The sequence below is a fragment of the Malaya genurostris genome, chromosome 2, assembly GCF_030247185.1.
Source record: "Malaya genurostris strain Urasoe2022 chromosome 2, Malgen_1.1, whole genome shotgun sequence".
Classification (NCBI taxonomy): Eukaryota; Metazoa; Arthropoda; class Insecta; order Diptera; family Culicidae; genus Malaya; species Malaya genurostris.
The window spans coordinates 154,318,009-154,337,166 of NC_080571.1; the positions used below are offsets into that span (position 1 = coordinate 154,318,009).

The following is a 19,158-nucleotide window of genomic DNA, read 5'->3' on the forward strand; positions in this document are numbered from 1 at the left end:
AATGAAAAAAATAAACACAGTCTAGATGACAGATAGGATGTTTTTGATAGGGTAACGTGGCGCCATCATGACACATGTGAGTACTGTCCCAAATAAAGGAATATTCGAAATGACCGTTAAAATGATTGAAGAATCTAATTTGAGTGTCCTGTCTGTTAGTCTGTGATAAAATGTCCGCGAACTTGACTTAGTGTCCTCTCATATGAATTGCTTACAATTAATGTTGTTGTTCCGTATTCGTTCCATGCAGGAGATAGTCGCTTGAGGCTGCGTGTGAACCGCTTTTACATATTGTTTTGTTTTCATCAGGAAACGTGTTGGCCACCCATTTTTCAGTAGGGCCGCCGTTCATTTTTCACCGGGCATAGAAACCTCAATAATTTAGATTTTATCAACGAATATTGGCATTCGGAGACCGATAAATGCGAGACTTCAATTATCGATTGAATTTTAGGAGAGAAAAGCAAAATTATTTATCTTACTTCTAATGGGAACATTCTATATGACAACTTGATTGTCAAACGATATCATTTCGATCATATGTGAATACTTCGACATGGTATGCATATCATCTCGGTATATCAAGTGATATCAGAGCTAATGTGAACTTGGTATTAAGCCATTTCACTACACTCCAGCTAAAGGACTAGAGAACTAAGGTTCCAGCGAATTTCAACAGTTTATGTTGGGATTCTAAGAAGAACTAGTAAATGTTCTGTATATCCGAAAAACAAAATTTGTATATTCAGTTATGTAATGTTTTCATTTAAAAATAAACTGAAAATCCGCACGAAAACGTGCAAAATCGGAAAAGAAGAAGAAGAAGACGAATTAACAATTCAGTTCGCATCTTCTCACTCAATTCCGAATGATTTCCAAATCAACCGGTTGTAGGCGAAATTCATTCGGAATCGGTTGTTGCACTGGAGTTGGAATTGATTCGGAATTCCACATGATTTCCACATGGAATTCCGAATGAAAATTTCTCGCCCATTCGGAATCCCTTCGCATCTGATAATGTGGGCATGACCACACTATTCTGAAACCGACTTTCGCATAGGTCGTTTGATTATTCTGATTTTGTGAGTGCTCGAAATACTTTCCATCCAAAGATAACTTTTTAGTGGTACGAAGTACGCCTGGATAGCTGTGGGTACAAAAATAAAGGGAACAAGTGCGGAACGTACAGGAACAAGTGTGGAAGGTACATGAACAGGTACAGAGAATACAAAATATTCAGTAAGTACAGGAACAAGTACAGACATTAGAGAAACAAACACTGAATCAGGAATCAGAACAAATTGGCTCAAATGGCACGTTCCCCTTGATATTTGGAGATTTGTGCCTTGCTATCAATTTGTTTTTAGCTTCATTTTCCCTATATATAAGTGGGAAGGATCGAAAGGAAATGGTAAGGATTGGGCTAGGAGGATGGGAAAAATTGACGACACAAAAACACAAAAAAGCAGAAGTAAATTCTGCACCCCTGAGAGATGTTGAACAATCTGCTGGGGATCACATTTAGTGGAAGCAGAAGTAAATTCTGAACCTCTACGAAGTCCCGAACAGTCTGCTGAAAAACCTATTCAGGTTTGTTATTATGTGCGTTCTTTCTGCTGAACGATGCACAGATTATAAAACCTCCAACCCCCGAGAGGATTTAGAGATTTTACTAAAGCGACACCATTCTGTACCCTATTTAAGCTGAATACAGAAAGGATTCATTCACTCCAGGAAGAACGATGAACCCTTCTGACTATAGCTCCTTACCACATTGGGTGAGAAACGAGAGAAATATTTAGGTTTGTTATTATGTGCGTTCTTTCTAATGAACGATGCACAGTTTATAAAACCTCCAACCCCCGAGAGGATTTAGAGATTTTACTAAAGCGACACCATTCTGCACCCTATTTAAGGTGAATACAGAAAGGATTCATTCACTCCAGGAAGAACGATGAACCCTTCTGAATATAGCTCCTTGCCACATTGGGTAAGAAACGAGAGAATATCCTTTAATTGTAGCTCCGCATACACAGACTCAACCATGTATGGAGAACCAAAAACCCGGATACGTAGTTGCGTAAATGCGGAACAGTTACATATCAGATGATATGAAGTACCATAATCGCATTCACACAATTCACACGAATAATACTCTGCACGTTGAATAGTAGCCATGTGATAATTGAGTTTGCAATGTCCAATCAGAGCTCTGACCAGAATACTGCCATGATGCTTGGAAAAATGCAGTAGACACTTTGACATTTTCAGATTCAAATCTGGTAGAAATGCTTTTGTCTGAGCACAAGTTTGCAAGCTGCGCCAGTTGCTGGCATCTTTGGATGCAGCCCAAGAACGAATCTTGTGCTTTATTTAACTAGTTGAAAGTGGTAGCGCTGGTTCAGGACCAACGAAATCATTTGTTGCACAAGCGCTAGCCAACTCATCAGCCCATTAATTTCCAGTAATACCAGAATGGCCGGGTACCCATAAGAAGTAAACAGCATTTGAAATGCTAAAGTCTTCAATTTGAGTTCGACATGCGATCACTAGATTCAACCGTGAATCATTCGAACTGAGTGCTTTTAAGGCTGCCTAACTGTCGGAACAAAAATAAATTCGTTTACCACAGATCCTCTGTGGAAGTGCGATTGTATTCCACACAGAATCGCGTAGATTTCGGCTTGGAATACAGTACAGTATCTACCAAGTGAATGAGACTGCTCTTATTTCACGACAGTAGACACCAGCACCAGAACGACCATTCAACAGAGAACCGTCCGTATAACAAACTATTTGTTCATCAAGTTGTCGTTCCAGACAACCAGACAACCATTGAATGTTTTTAAGGGAAAACTGCATGTGAGAGTTAGGTCACTAGGAGCGAGTAAATACTCATCTCACGTAACCATTTGAGACCACAAGCGAGTGTAGCTAGTAGCATAATCTAAAGGGTTACTGTCCCAAAGCCCTGTAACCTTAAGACGGTATGCACAAGATAATGCTTCTTGTTTTAGGAACACATGTAGTGGTTTAATGCACAGCAGCGCCTCTAGAGCAGCAGTAGGAGTTGTCATGAATGCTCCTGTCATCGCCATTATGACCATCCTTTGGGGATGATTTAGCTTTGACTGAACTGTCGCGACTTCTCATTTCTGCCACCAAGCAAGACATCCATATGCTAAAATTGGTCTAACAATAGTTGTATAGATCCAATGAATGTATCTGGGTTTAAGTCCCCATAATTTTCCAAAAGTTCGTCTGCATTGGCCGAAAGCCATGCAAGCTCTTTTAATCCTGAGGTCAATGTGAGCAGACAAATTCAGTTTTGAATCAAGAATAACCCCGACGTATTTAACTTGATCGACCACAGTGACCTCTGAACCGAAGAACTGTAACGGACGAGCTCCTGTGATTATCCTGAGATGAGTGAAAAACACCATTGATGTTTTGCCCGGATTTACAGATAATCCAACCTGACAACACCATTGCTCAACAGATCGCAGGGTTTGCTGCAATAAATTAAAGAGAGTGTTAATGCTTATACCGGTCAGCAATATATGATAATCGTCGGCAAAACCATAAGTCGGAAATCCAAGGTTACCCAAGTAGCACACGTTATTACACTTCAATGACAGTAACTTATATGACACAAATTCATGAAACAAGTTAAAGTCTTTGAAACGTGCATTATAACTGCTATGTAATCTGAAAAGCGTAAGAGGCGGAGCTTGTGCTACTTATCAAGGGTTGCCAAACAACTTCTCAGTAAAAAATATTTGATTTGATTCAGCGCGCACATCAGTCACAATGAAACAGAAAATATAAGTTTGTGTCAAGTTACAATTTGTTGATGTTTTTCCCATTCAACATTTACGACCAAAAATAGACATCCGATAATGAGAGCTAAAATATAGAATTCAATATTCTTTATACTCACCATATCTACTCAAAATCTAAGTACTATTCGATATTTATGGTGAAGTTGATCATTGTACTTATTGAAAACGTGCGGCCCTTCGATAGTTTGGGTTTCAGAACATCGAGGTACAAAATGATATTCATATTTTTATTCCCGTCTTATGAAATTTACAAAGCAATAATTAAAAATAGCATTTTTTTTCAAATTTAAATAATATTTCATTCCCTGGTCATAATGGTAGTCAATTGCATAAATTTTTCCATGCATACATGACCGTGTATGAAAGTGTAGAAATATCTGGTAGTGAGAATGTACTTCCGAAAACGAAACAAGTTTGCTTCGCACATGTACCGACAAAAATTTTTCGTATAAGCGCAGATTTAACTTGACCAAATTTAAAAAAAAGAAGGAGTTTCCTACTTATTGATTTAATATTATTGTTCGGGATAATGTACGGAACCGTACGGAACCTTTCAACCGACACTGTAATTGTATTTCTTTGTTGCATCACAACGAATACGGTAACCGATATGAAATCATTACTTAACTTTGTCTTATATGCCCCGTTTATACTTCTGCTGGCTGCCAGCATGCTGGTGCCAGTGTACTGCCCTCTTGGGAAAAAAGTTCAACTGTGGTCCAATGATCCAACGCATTAGAACAACGAAGGACCACCGTTGAACGTTTTTTTAAGAGGGCAGTACACTGGCACCAGCATGCTGGCAGCCAGCAAAAGTGTAGACGGGGCAATAGTGTGTCACTTTTTCATTGTCACATTTTGTTACGGAAATCAGTTGGCGAATAAAAACAGTCAATGCGAGCATGTCGTAAGAGCTAGATTACCGAAAAGTTACGTTGGAACTCATTGTAACTTAGTGTGATGACATGTCAATTCGTAACATTATTTTGACTCCATTGTCACCATCATAATACGACTTGTTTCGTCGTGTTTGTAATGCGACCATTATGCAGCATCTGTTTTGTTTCTATTTTATATTAACAAGTTACATGTGCTACTTGGGTAATAAGTTTCGTTAACAAACCATCAGCGACTAGGTTCCATAAAAGTGGGAATAGGACACCACCTTGAGGACACCCGCAGACACTCAACTTTCTAATCTCTGCTTGCCGAAGCGATGAACAAAGAAGTCGATTGTTTAGCATTGCGTGTATCCAATGTGTGATACTTGAAGGTATGCCATGACCACGGGCTGCTTCCACAATTGAATTGAAAGACACATTATCAAAGGCACCTTCAATACCTATGAAAACTCCCAAGCAAAATTGCTTTTGTGAGAAAACTTTTTCAATGTTGCACACAACATCATGTAACAGGGTTGTAGTGGACTTTCCACGCTGGTAAGCATGTTGCATTCCATGTAGCGGATGCACGCCCAAACTAACATTCCTGATATAGTGATCGACTATGAGTTCCACTGTTTTAAGAAGAAATGAGCTAAGACGGATAGGGCTGAACTCTTTGCTTCCTCATAAGTGTCGCGACCGTCTTTGGGAATAAATTTGACAATTATTTCCTGCCAAACTCTTGGAATATACCCTGTCGCAAAACTAAAAGTAAGTATTTTCTTCAAAACATGTTTGAAATGTTCATACTGGGAAAACTCCATCCTTTCCAGGAGACTTGTACGGAGCAAAACTCTCAACTACCCATTTGACCGATTCAATCGTCACAACGCTTCGAGCAAGGGCCCGAGAATCGTAACTACCTGAAAAAGTCTCGGGAAGAGCTGTCGGTGATGGATCCATACATCCTGGAAAGTGAGTGTTAAAAAGATAGTGAAGTACATCACCTTCATCAGACAAGTGTTCACCATCTGAAGTTCTTAAGAAACTGACATTAAAGTCCTTAGACTTCGAAAGTAACTTATTTAATCTGCTAGCCTCGTTGAGACTAGAGACATTTGTGCAAAGGCTTTTCCAACCACTTCGCTCAGACGATCGAAGAGCATTTTTGAAAGCCCTTCGAGCCGTCACGAATGCCTCCGACCCATCTCTGCGTCGGTGGTTCCAAGCTCTTCTGCATAGTTTTCTTAGTCTAGCAAGTTCAGCATTTCACCAAGGAGTTCCTCTAGTAGCTCGCACAATCCGAAGTGGACAAGCCTCTTCATATGCTGCTACTATGAGTGAGTTTGTCTCGTCGACAACATTTTCCAAATCAATTAGGGTTTCAATTCCGTAAAATCTAGTCGCCAAGCCCTCTCCATAGAGGTACCAGTTTGTAGACTTGGGATTACGATATGTGATAATATCAAATTTAACGTTTGAATGATCAACGAAGATGTACTTATGATCAGACAACTAAGGTTCAATTCACCAACTCATGCGCAGAGCAGAGAGTTACGTCCATAACCAAGTTGGACGGTTTCCTGCATTGACTATGTGCAGGTTTGTACTGCTCACAAATTCCATCATATCAGAGCCTCTCAAATTTATATCTGTACTGCCCCAAATGATATGGTGAGCATTTATGTCACTGCTGAATCACATTTGCAGCAGTATGATACAACCTTTTCGAAGTCATCTCTTGGCGAAGGTTGGTTATGTGGCAAATATGCCGCACAATAGACATATTTCCTGTCTATGCCATCAATAGTCATACCTACTGTGACGTATAGTTGCTGTACGTTTATGTTTGAGATTGATTTGTGCTACTCTAACCATTATCAATTAGAGTAATGAACACTCCATCTCCAGCACTTATCGTTCAAAAACTAGGAGAAACTAAATATATTGGCTTATAATCGCCTATAGCGAACCATGTAAGGATTTTTCAAAATGTTTTAATCATTTAAATCTCACGAGTTGCGAAGAAAGAAGTCGTTCACTGTGCCAGAGCTTTGCTTAACACAGTAAGGGAAACCCCCAAGATATTCCGTTCACGACTGCGTTGATTAACCTCCTGCAGCCATTCAGTCATTGGCACGGAAATACACCTTGACTTAGGAGTTCCAATTATTGTGGATTTTTACAACATAGAACAGGAAACCTGTGGATCAATTCTTGGTAAAAAATAATTCCGCCGGATGCCGGCTTACCTGTTTGGTGGACTTATACCACCGGTACAGGTGGACCGTAGCGTTATTCTGAGCCAGCTGGGAAACCGCTACCGACACTACAAGGCTGTCTAGGCTGCTCAGAGAGAGAGAGAAGTTGACATTGATGGTCAACAACCATGGATGGCCGAGCAGCCACACATGGAAGGTACAGGAACAGGTACAGATAATACAAAATATTCAGTGAGTACAGACATTAGAGAAACAAATACTGAAAATACTGGAACAAGTGCAAAGACCCACATTATCAGATCCGAATGGATTCCGAATCAATTCCGAATGGGCGAGAAATTTTCATTCGGAATTCCATGTGGAAATGATGTGGAATTCCGAATCAATTCCAACTCCAGTGCAACAACCGATTCCGAATGAATTTCGCCTACAACCGGTTGATTCGGAAATCGTTCGGAATTGAGTGAGAAGATGCGAACTGAATTGTCAAATCGTCTTCTTCTACTTCTTTTCCGATTTTGCACGTTTTCGTGCGGATTTTCAGTTTATTTTTAAATGAAAACATTACATAACTGAATATACAAATTTTAATCTTCATGTTCTTCGGATATACAGAACTAGTAAATAACCAGTCCTTCTTAGAATCCCAACATAAACTGTTAAAATTCGCTGGAAATTAACAAAACGACCTACCTTAGTCCTCTAGTCCTCTAGCTGGAGTGTAGTGAAATGGCTTAATGTGCCTAAATTTTACACTAACGCATTCATACAGATACTGGTACATAAAATTCAGAAACAAGATAAAAAAGCAATATAAAAGGACGCCATTGGGTGTATTGAAAAATTAAACAATAAAATCGCTATTAATGTGCATTGAATGTGTATCTAGTTTGATTAACATCACACCTACAGTCCTCTTGTGCCTTTACACCGGAGTTGGACGGTAAAGCCTGGCAGGCACCAACATTTGGTCCTTCAAGCCGGATGTAAACCAGTGACCTACGGATATGGAAAAGCGTTTCACGGGGCTTGAACAGCGCGAAGAAAACATTGCGAATTCATTGATCGATTAAAATAAACACCGAAAGAACACTGTCCCATCAGTTGATCGGTAAAAATGATTCATACACCCATGAAAGGTTTAGCAGTTGCGGAAGGAGAGTTATCTGCATCAAACTCAAGAAATTCAGGATCATTCCGAGGATTCCACGAATGGGAGACCACGTCCGATGGTAGCAAGCTTCAAGCGCTAGGAGTATTATTCCGTCAGCGCGATCAGGTGAAAAATAAAGTGACTCGTGTCCTAACCACTCTGACAGCGACTCAAGGACGAGCTAGTGTAGCACAGTTAAAAACATCGATGCTGCGTACACCGAGTTCAGTGGATTTCATAGTAAAGTGATGGCAATAATTCCAGAAAGTAACATCGAATCGCAAGAAGAAATATATACCGAGTTCGAGGACCAATATAACCAAGCTTCCATAATGATTGAAGAGCAGATGATGGCTCATACAGCAAATTTATCGCGAAATGCTTCCGTTATTGGCCAGCCACAAGTGATCGTGCAGAAGCAGGCACTACGAATGCCTTTACCAACATTTGATGGACAATACCGTAATTGGCCAAGGTTCAAGGCAATGTTCGAGGATTTGATGCGAACATCCACCGACTCAGATGCCATCAAATTATATCATCTTGAAAAGTCACTCGTTGGAGAGGCCGTTGGAGTAATTGACGCAGCAACAATACGGGACAACAATTATACTCATGCGTGGAACATTCTCGAGGAGCGCTACGGTAACGAGCGTCTTATTATTGATACCCATATTCAAGGCATCAAGGAATTAAAACGAATGACACGGAAAGCATCAAAGGAATTGCGAGATTTGCTCGAAGAATGCACTCGTCACGTCGATGGTCTACGTTTTATGAACCAAGATCTAAGCGGCCTTTCAGAATTGTTCGTGATAAATTTCTTGACTGGCGCACTAGATCCGGAAAGTAGAGAAAATTGGGAGAAAACTCTTAAAAAAGGCCAATTACCTACGTATAATACCACAGTGGAGCATCTAAGAGACTGGTATTTAGTATTAGAAAGATGTGAAGTGGCGATTATATCGAACATTTAACCCATTCAATTGAAATCTATCGCGCCAACCAAAGGTTCACTCAGAGTGGCCAATGCAGCTACATCGGCAACGGAACATGCGTGTGAACTGTGTCCTGGACATCACCCGAATTATAAGTGCCCTGTATTTCGAAACATGAGCATTGCTCAGCGACATGCCAAAATCAAGGATGTGAAGGCATGCTACAACTGTCTGCGTAAGGGTCATCGTATTAGCACTTGTCCCTCTGAACGAGCGTGTACCATATGCTCAAGAAAGCATCACACGTTGCTTCATATTGAACCGACACTGGAAGTTGATGATAATGGACCACCTCAAGCAGAAAAAAATAGACTAGAGGAAAACAGAAGTATACTTTCTACTGGATCTAATGCTAATTCCGTAAGTGATTCTACCGTCAACGTTTCGTGTTCTAGTGCCATCAAAGCACAGAAGCATGTTTTACTTCTGACTGCCATGGTACGTATAGTCGACAGCAAGGGTCAATTACATTAATGCAGAGCACTACTCGACTCTGGTTCACAAGCTAATTTTATGACGGAATCCATGGCCAAATCTCTCTCAGCAAACAAGACTCCTGTCAACATTCCAATTGTTGGAATCGGTGGAACTAAGTCACAAGTGCGTTATAAGGTTAATGTCAATGTTAATTATCAAACTACACCAGCTTCTGCGAAGAGATGGAGTGTCTTTTGACGCATCAAGTGACAGGTTCAGTCCCGTCTACTACAATTGATATAAGCAATTGGTACATACCAACCGGTATACAACTTGCCGACCCATTTTTTCATACTCCCGAAAAAGTAGATATGCTAATTGGAGCAGAATTCTTTTTTGGGTTAATGATGCCAGGACAACTGCGTCTAAGTGACGAAATGCCAAGGCTACAAGAAACGCAGTTGGGGTGGGTCGCTGCAGGTGCTCTAGAACAAAATATTACTACAATGTACTCTAATGTAGTCTCAATGGAAGAATTGACTACAAATATGAAACATTTCTGGGAGTTGGAGGAAATCGATCATAGGAGTGGTGTGCCTTCTGAGCAAATTGAGGTTGAAGATCATTTCCAAAAAACACATCGGCGAGATGAAACTGGGAGGTATATCGTTCAGCTTCCGCTTCGTGAAACAGTCAATGATTTAAGTAACAATCGTTCATTAGCACTTAAACGGTTTCTGTTACTGGAAAGGCGCCTCCACAACCAACCCGACATAAAGCAAATGTATTGCAATTTTATCGACGAGTATTTATCGCTCGGTCATTGTCGAGAAATTGAAGAGAGCGACTATCCATCAAATCAACATCAAACGTATTATCTACCACATCATGCGGTACTCAAACCATCAAGCTCAACAACAAAACTACGTGTTGTCTTAGATGGGACAGCTACTTCGTCAAAATATTCTCTCAACGATGTACTCAAGGTTCAACATCAAACGTATTATCTACCACATCATGCGGTACTCAAACCATCAAGCTCAACAACAAAACTACGTGTTGTCTTAGATGGGACAGCTACTTCGTCAAAATATTCTCTCAACGATGTACTCAAGGTAGGTCCTACAGTCCAAAATGACCTATTCTCCATTCTTCTGCGATTTCGGAAACATCGTATTGCTTTCTGTGCCGACATTTGTAAGATGTATAGACAAGTTGTTGTTGATGAAACCCATACATCATTCCAACGTATCTTTTGAAGAAAACATTCATCGGATCGTCTCAAGGTACTAGAACTCACGACCGTAACATACGGAACTGCGTCGGCATCATATTTAGCCACAAGAACTCTGAAACAATCAGCCGAGGATGAGCGAAATGATTTTCCAGTCGTTTCAGATGTAGTGTTGAACGATTTCTACATTGATGACTTATTGTCAGGAGCTGACACCGTTGAGGAGGCAATACACTTGCAAGTTAATCTCCAGCGAATGTTAGCAAGGGGTGGCTTTCCTTTGCGGAAATGGTGCTCGAATTCGTTAGCACTGATACAAACGATCCCAGAGGAAGATCGAGAGATACAGGCTTCCTTCTACCATAACTCCACCATTGAGTCCATCAAGGTGCTTGGATTGTTGTGGGACCCTATCAATGATAATTTTCATTTCTTCACTCAAGGTAATGTTTATGACAAGCCAATAACCAAGAGATTTTTTTTTTATTCAAGAATATATTGTTTAAGGCACACTGCTTAAGCTCTAAGATGCCAAGGGCTAATAACCAAGAGATATGTTCTTTCATATATTGCCAAGTTATTTGATCCACTTGGTTTAGTGGGGCCCGTATTAGTACTGGCTAAAATTCTGATGCAGCGTATATGGGCTTCGGGTGTCGATTGGGACGATTTACTAGATTCTGAGTTGCACCAAGAGTGGATGCTGTTTCGCGATTCGCTTCCAGAGCTCACTTTATTACAAATTCCAAGTTGTGTACGTATGTCCAAAAATGATCATCATGAGATTCATGGGTTTGCTGATGCGTCTGGTAAGGCGTATGGTGCATGTGTATATCTGCGCACAGTAGGAGAAAATGGAAATATTAACGTTCATCTTTTATGCAGTAAGTCGAGAATTGCACCACTTACCGAGTTAACCATTCCGAAAAAGGAGTTGTGTGCAGCAGTTCTTCTTTCTCGCCTTGTAACAAAGACTATCGATTCATTAAATCTGCCAGCCTGTCCCGTTCGTTTGCGGTCAGATAGCCAAATTGTATTGTGTTGGTTACGGAAGGCACCACATCTCTTGGAATCATTTGAACGCAATCGAGTAATTGAAATAAATCGTCTTACCGATAAGCATATCTGGCAATTCATTCGTACTGAACACAACCCAGCGGATATTATTTCTCGAGGTCAGTTTTCGCCATGCTACGAAAAAATCGGATTTGGTGGAATGGACCAGAAATGCTTCATCATGATTATTATGATTCTGTGAATTCGTCAGCTGTTATAAACGAACTTGTTGTTCCTGCTACTACACCAAACGTCATCGTCGTACCAGTTGTTGCAAATAAGATACTTCCTATCTTTGAGAACGTCAGTAACTTTCGGAGGCTGCAAAGAATTATTGCTTACGTGTTGAGATTTTTACGAAACTTACGCACTCCCAAGGCAAGTAGGAATCTCAAACCATTTTTAACTGTTACTGAAATGAGAAATTCGTTGCAATGCATTGTGAAGACACTTCAAACCGCGGAGATGTCAGATGAAATCAACAGTGTTGCTAGTAAGGGGGTGAGCAAAAGCTATGCTTCACTAAATCCCTTTCTAGATGAAAATGGTCTCTTAAGAGTGGGAGGTCGACTGCAAAATTCAATGCTTCCATTTGATGCCAAGCATCAGTTCATATTGCCGCCCAAAAATACAGTTGTCGAATCATTAATCCGAGCGTTGCATATTGAGAACTTACATGTTGGACCATCTGGGTTACTAGCAATATTCCGTCAAAGGTTTTGGGTTACTAAGGCGAAATCTACAGTCAAAATAGTTTTCCGATCTTGTGTTATATGCTTCAGAACAAATCCCAGGCGCAATCAGCAGATTATGGGAAATCTGCCAGAAGTTCGAGTTAGTCCTTCGATGCCATTTGAGTTAACCGGCGTGGATTATGCCGGACCTATCACTGTTAAGGAAGGAAGATACAAACCGAAACATATGAAAGCATATATAGCTATATTTGTTTGCCTTACAACAAAGGGTATTCATTTGGAACTAGTGTCAGATTTGAGTACCGATGCATTCTTAGCTGCCTTGGATCGTTTTATTAATCGTAGAGGATTGGTGAAGAAAATGGTTTCTGATAATGCCAGCAATTTTATTGGAGCCTCGAACGAACTGCGGCGTTTATATCAATTGTTGAAATCTGAAACTACTCAAGCCAAAATAGCGGAATTTCTTCATCCAAGGGAAATAGATTGGAGTTTTATCCCTCCTAGAGCTCCAAATTTTGGTGGCTTATGGGAAGCTGGGGTGAAAAGTGTCAAAACTCATTTAAAACGGACATTGAAAACGGCCGTTCTCTCATTCGAAAAATATTACACAGTATTAACACACGTCGAAGCTATTTTAAATTCAAGACCTCTTTATGCTATCTCTAATGACCCAGCCGATCCCTTACCAATCACTCCAGCTCATTTGCAAATTGGACGCCCTTTACTACCAATATCTAAACCTTCGCTGTTAAATGCGAAGGAAACCCGTCTATCCCGTTGGCAATACTTAGATTACCTTCGAGATCAATTTTGGAAAAGGTGGTCTAATGAGTATCTGTCAACTCTACAAGTTCGAAGTACATGGACAAGGACGCAACCAAATTTGAGCCCTGATACAATCGTTGTTATTGCTGAAGATCACGTTCCCGCTCAAACTTGGAAACTTGGAAGAGTCATTACAACATATCCAGACAAGAATGGAGTAGTTCGAGTTGCAGATGTAAAAACAGAGGGTCGGACAATGCGACGAGCTACAAATCGGTTGGTACCACTTCCCATTATGGACAATCAGCTCCTCGAAATTCAAGAGCAATGCCCGGGGGAAAATGTCAATGTATAAACGTTTCTGTGTTTAAATTGAAATGAGTGTGTAAGGAGCGAAAACAGCAGTGATATCATCATTTCGTTTCCTTCTAAGGTTAAGGTATAAATTTAGGCGCTGCAGTGTATTTCTTTCATTCTGTTTTAGTTTTCACTTGTCTGAACACGTTCGTCGCATTATAAAAGGACGCCATTGGGTGTATTGAAAAATTAAACAATAAAATCGCTATTAATGTGCATTGAATGTGTATCTAGTTTGATTAACATCACACCTACAGTCCTCTTGTGCCTTTACACCGGAGTTGGACGGTAAAGCCTGGCAGGCACCAACAGATATCGAGGCATTATATATATATATATATATATATATATATATATATATATATATATATATATATATATATATATATATATATATATATATATATATATATATATATATATATATATATATATATATATATATATATATATATATATATATATATATATATATATATATATATAAATATATTCTCTATGATTTTTCCCTCTCGAATATGGCTCTCTTCATTGTTCTGTAAATAAGATTAAAACACTATAAATGATTAAGAATCCTGAAACACAAGAAAAATTAGAAATCTCATCCTACTCGCCAGGCACGTATACAGGGGGGTGTTTTAGGGGTTCAAACCCCCTCCGAAACTCAAAAGTTTATTACATTATGAAAACTTTTCTCTCTTAAGTTTACTATGCGGGCCACCCGCTGAGTTTTCGTGGGTGTTTTCAGCGGACCCACACGGACAGCAGGATTCGGCCTTCAACGACACGTACTAACGTCACATGACTTAGTTCCAACCCACCAGCCACTCTTAAGCCACGCCTGGAGGCATAATTTTACTTGGTATTAAGTCTTTAGTAGTAATCAATATATCTTGGGTTTTTTTAATCTGCTCATATAAAAAGATGGGGAGGTTTTATGCCTGGTGGAGAGTGAGATTGTAAATTTTAACTCCAGTGGGCTTTTCCCTGCTCCCAAATAAATAAATATTCAAGTCAATAATAAAATTCGTATGGAAATTAATTAACATATTCAGGACACCCCCCGAAAAATAATTCTGGCTACGCGCCTGCTACTCGCCAACAAGTATTGAGTTTCTTACTTCTAATGATTTTCAAACTGTGGCCCGTCTTATTTCTTTCTTTATCTTTCCTGCCATATAATGAGACTGATTCCATCTGTCCCTACGTAACACATTCAGAAAAAAACGTTTACATAACACAAAAGATGTACCGATAGTTGACCCACGAAATTTATTTTTAGAAGAATTTACTCATAGCGTCATGTGTGTTAGTATGTGGTATTATACTGATTGGTTACGTACATAATAATAGTTTTGACCTTCTAGTACCTCATACACATTTTAATTCCATATTACATTTGACTATCTTTAAATTATATTCATAAATTATATTCACTTGTTGATAGATGCTTTCGAATGTTCATGCAACAATACTTCCTGATTCATGTAATAATACATTACATAATAATAATAATAATTTACATTTACCATTGGGAATCAAGAGGAGGAAACATCGTGGGAACGTGCATAGCGAGCCAGAGTCACTTGAAGGAACTTGTTCCTTCCTTATTTTCCCTTCAGTAACAATCATAACATGAAGACTACTCGGTGAATGATTTCATGGCTACGGTAAGACTACCCGAATTCCTAATTATTAAAAGTTCTTGAATGGATGGGTATTTTATTATATTGCATGTATATACCAATAGCAATGACCGTTTCCTAACACTGTATTATTATTTTTAAGTGTAAAAATTCATATTGCCTAGCGCTATTGAATTAGAATATTTTAAAATAAAATAGGATTGTGCGCTAGATATCTTCCCCAACCCATGTAAGATATTTTCAATGCGCAGCTTTCCACGAGTAAAAGTGAAAAAATAACTGTAACGCACGCAAACGATTCTCTACTAGTTTTGGTTTTGCTACTGACGCGAGCGGTTCGAAAGCAATAATTTGAGTAGCAAGTAATATTATCCATCTGTATTCATAGATTTCTATTTATAAATATCTATAAAATATTTCTATTTATATATATATATACATATATATAAATATATATATATATATATATATATATATATATATATATATATATATATATATATATATATATATATATATATATATATATATATATATATATATATATATATATATATATATATATATATATATATATATATATACATATATATATATATATATATATATATATATATATATATATATATATATATATATATATATATATATATATATATATATATATATATATATGTGTGTGTGTGTGTGTGTGTGTGCGTTTATATTAATAACGTATTGTGCTCTCGCTATCCAGATGCGCATGATTTTGGTTATTAGTGCTGTTTCTTGCATAATGTTTTAAAAATAACTATGTAAGCAGATTCCTAATTTAGCCACTTTTTCTTTTTATTCGATTAGCGTGTGTAAAATTGTGTTGATCTTCTTGACGTGTCTGTTCTATACTTAACATTACAAAATATTGGACGAGTACAAAAGTGATAAATAAGCACTATGATCGAGAATGGTGACTACGTCATGCAGTACGGTGAAGATAGCTATATGGAGCAAGAGGAGGAATGGGAACGCGAGGGCTTGTTAGATCCTGCGTGGGAGAAGCAACAAAAAAAAGTAAGTGGATTACGAACTCACTTTCCTTGTTAATCGCTGTATAATCTAACATTCGGTATCCAGGCAGAATGAAAAAATTCAATAAATTTCTTTATCAGTATGCATTCCAAGCTTCCTTAACTCAAATAATGATCAAAACTGCATTAGAGCTGGGCTGAAGAATGCGATATAGAACTTTCTCGTTGCATTTCTGTTCCATTTTAATAGGAGAAAGATACTAATCTGTCACTTAAGCGTTTGGTAGAATAATTTCACTAGAATAATATTTTAACACCATTCAATCCTACTATATATCACGTCACTATACTTCAATACGTCAATACTTTGAAAATGTGTAATAAACGTTACATCACAGATACATATTTCGAATACTTTATGCATTGATCATCAGTGTGTCAGGTTTTAAGTTTATTGAAAAAATTCTGCAATGTTGTTCCTATTATATGAAACGGAAGTAGGTAGATTTCTATCATAAGATAGGAAACCATGAAGAATAGTTAGGATAGGAACACGAAATTTTGTTTACCCCAAATGTTTTCAATTTATCAGTAGGATCTTTTGCAGATCCTAGAAAATTCAGTACTACTGAATACTAAATCAGAGCCAAAGGATTTTCATTTCGATTTAAGTTGATGTGCATGATTGGCCAGGTTAGCATTCTATGAAACATATGTGCCATTTTTTGTTGGTGGGAATGTTTCAAAGTATTTGGTATTACTCGCTCTGTACTGGTTGGCTTCCTATATACCTCGAAAGATAAAGTTTTTGCCTCCAGTTCAAAAAGAACATCTAAGAAAGGTAAACTATTGTCTTTCTCCCTCTTACAGGTGAATTAATCTTTTTATGTAAATTATTACTTGTTTCTTAGAAGTTTGTTGAATCTTTTCATTTGATGATACAATAGGGGCTAGGGTCCACTAGGAGATTGATAGTACCTATTATCTCTCTCCGGACAGTACTAGCCTAGATGCCGTGTGGAATCCGGCGGAAAAAAATGAACCAAGAATAGATCCACTGATTCCATGTCGTAAAAGGCGACAATTGCAGGAGTTTCTTTTTCCTTTCAGTTATCAGATATTTTCAATGTTTTACTTCTGATTACTCTATTTTACTAAATCATCTCTTTATTCAACCTATCAATTTCCGTCTAGCTTCGAAGAAAGGTTTTATTTGGTTTATTTGGTTCCGTTGATATTACAAAGTTAATAACAGAGATAACATATATCCGTTATTGAATACATAGTAAAAAAACACTTGATATTAATATTTCAAATAATAAATTAATATTTTTCTCGGTAGCCGGCTGCCCAGATCAACCAATATAACCAATTAATAATTTTAATAAATAATTAAAATAAAAAAGTGGAAATAATAAAAAACTCTGTGAACTCTGTTGAACTTTAATTGGTGATTTGAAATGATTTTATAACAACTGTTAATAATATGTTTATGCAAAGAATCAACTATTTTGTCTAAATCATATTCACTCGTTTATTTTGTATTACGTAATTTCATTTATAAAAATAGGGAAGCTTTTATTTTTTACGCGATAGTATTACAAAATTTTCTTTAGTTTCCTCGAATAAGAGATGTGAATTAAGACTTCCCGGGACTTCAATATCGGTTATTGTTGGAACGTTCACTCGGGAAGTCAGTGAGTTTAGTGGTGCATCCGAGCATCTTGAAACCGAAACATACTGAGTCGCGCGCGAATAATACCAATACTGAAATTTTTACTAACAAATATCCTTCTCCCGTGACACATGTGGAGTGCGCAGTAGTATATACGGCCTCCAGTAACAACAAGTGTTGGACTAACATCCCTTCCCATTCCTTAGACGATCTACGTTCGGGCCTGGCCGGCGCCGGTACTGATCAATGTATTCTGGGGTTACCAGAAGATGTACATTGAAGGATGATTTACCAGTCCCAGGTTGGATCATCTAGTAATTCCCTGTACAATTTCAGCTAATCCCGATCAGTAACGGAGTAGCAACCAGGGGTGGTCGCTCAAGCTCAAGCTCAAGCTCTTTTCATTTGATGATACAACATATATCATCAACGTATCTCCACCAGCTATTAGGTAATCACTGTTTTTTTCAAAAGATCTTCGAGGTTTGCCATAAATATTTCGCATAAAAATTTGCAGAGCGGATTACCAAGTGCCGCTCCTTGTCATTGCTTGTAAAATTCATCCCTGTATCTAAAGTTATCTTATGACAATGAAAACTCAAAATTTTGTAAACCTGAGATTTTTCCAACATATCAGTAGGATCTTTTTAGTATTAGGTAATTAGTACTACTGAATAGTAATCTAAGCCAATGGGTTTAAATTTCGATTGAGGCGGATGTACTATGTTTCATATGAAGGGGAATCAAAGTTGTAAAACCGACTAGCAAAAATTTGCCCAGTGTGTGTGTCTATGTGTCAAATAATCTTACTAGTTTTTCTTGGAGATTCAAATGAAAGGTATCACGGTCTCATACGGAATAGGGGGATTTTAGGGCTTTTAACAACTGCACACATATCTATCAATTTATCTTTATATATATATATATATATATATATATATATATATATATATATATATATATATATATATATATATATATATATATATATATATATATATATATATATATATATATATATATATATATATATATATATATATATATATATATATATAACAGTTCGGCTGAAAAGTTCGTATCGTTTAATAGAAACACACATTTTTTTGCCAAAATTCGTTTTTATTATTCAACATAATTGTCATCAGAGGCGATACAACGATTATAGCAATCTTCCAACTTTTCGATACCATTTTTGTAGTAC

General features: G+C 37.8%; 1 protein-coding gene across 2 annotated transcripts in view; it reads left to right on the forward strand.

Moving 5' to 3' along the window:
- The first annotated feature begins 15,511 nt into the window (after window positions 1–15,511).
- Window positions 15,512–19,158, forward strand: part of LOC131429596 (alpha-actinin, sarcomeric) — a 288,179-nt gene continuing 284,532 nt past the window's right edge. For both annotated transcript variants that reach the window (XM_058593822.1, XM_058593823.1), the window contains exons 1-2: window positions 15,512–15,634; window positions 16,113–16,322. In XM_058593822.1, coding sequence (XP_058449805.1) covers window positions 16,206–16,322 — 117 coding nt within the window. In that variant the 5' untranslated portion in view covers window positions 15,512–15,634; window positions 16,113–16,205. The remainder of the gene's footprint in view (window positions 15,635–16,112; window positions 16,323–19,158) is intronic.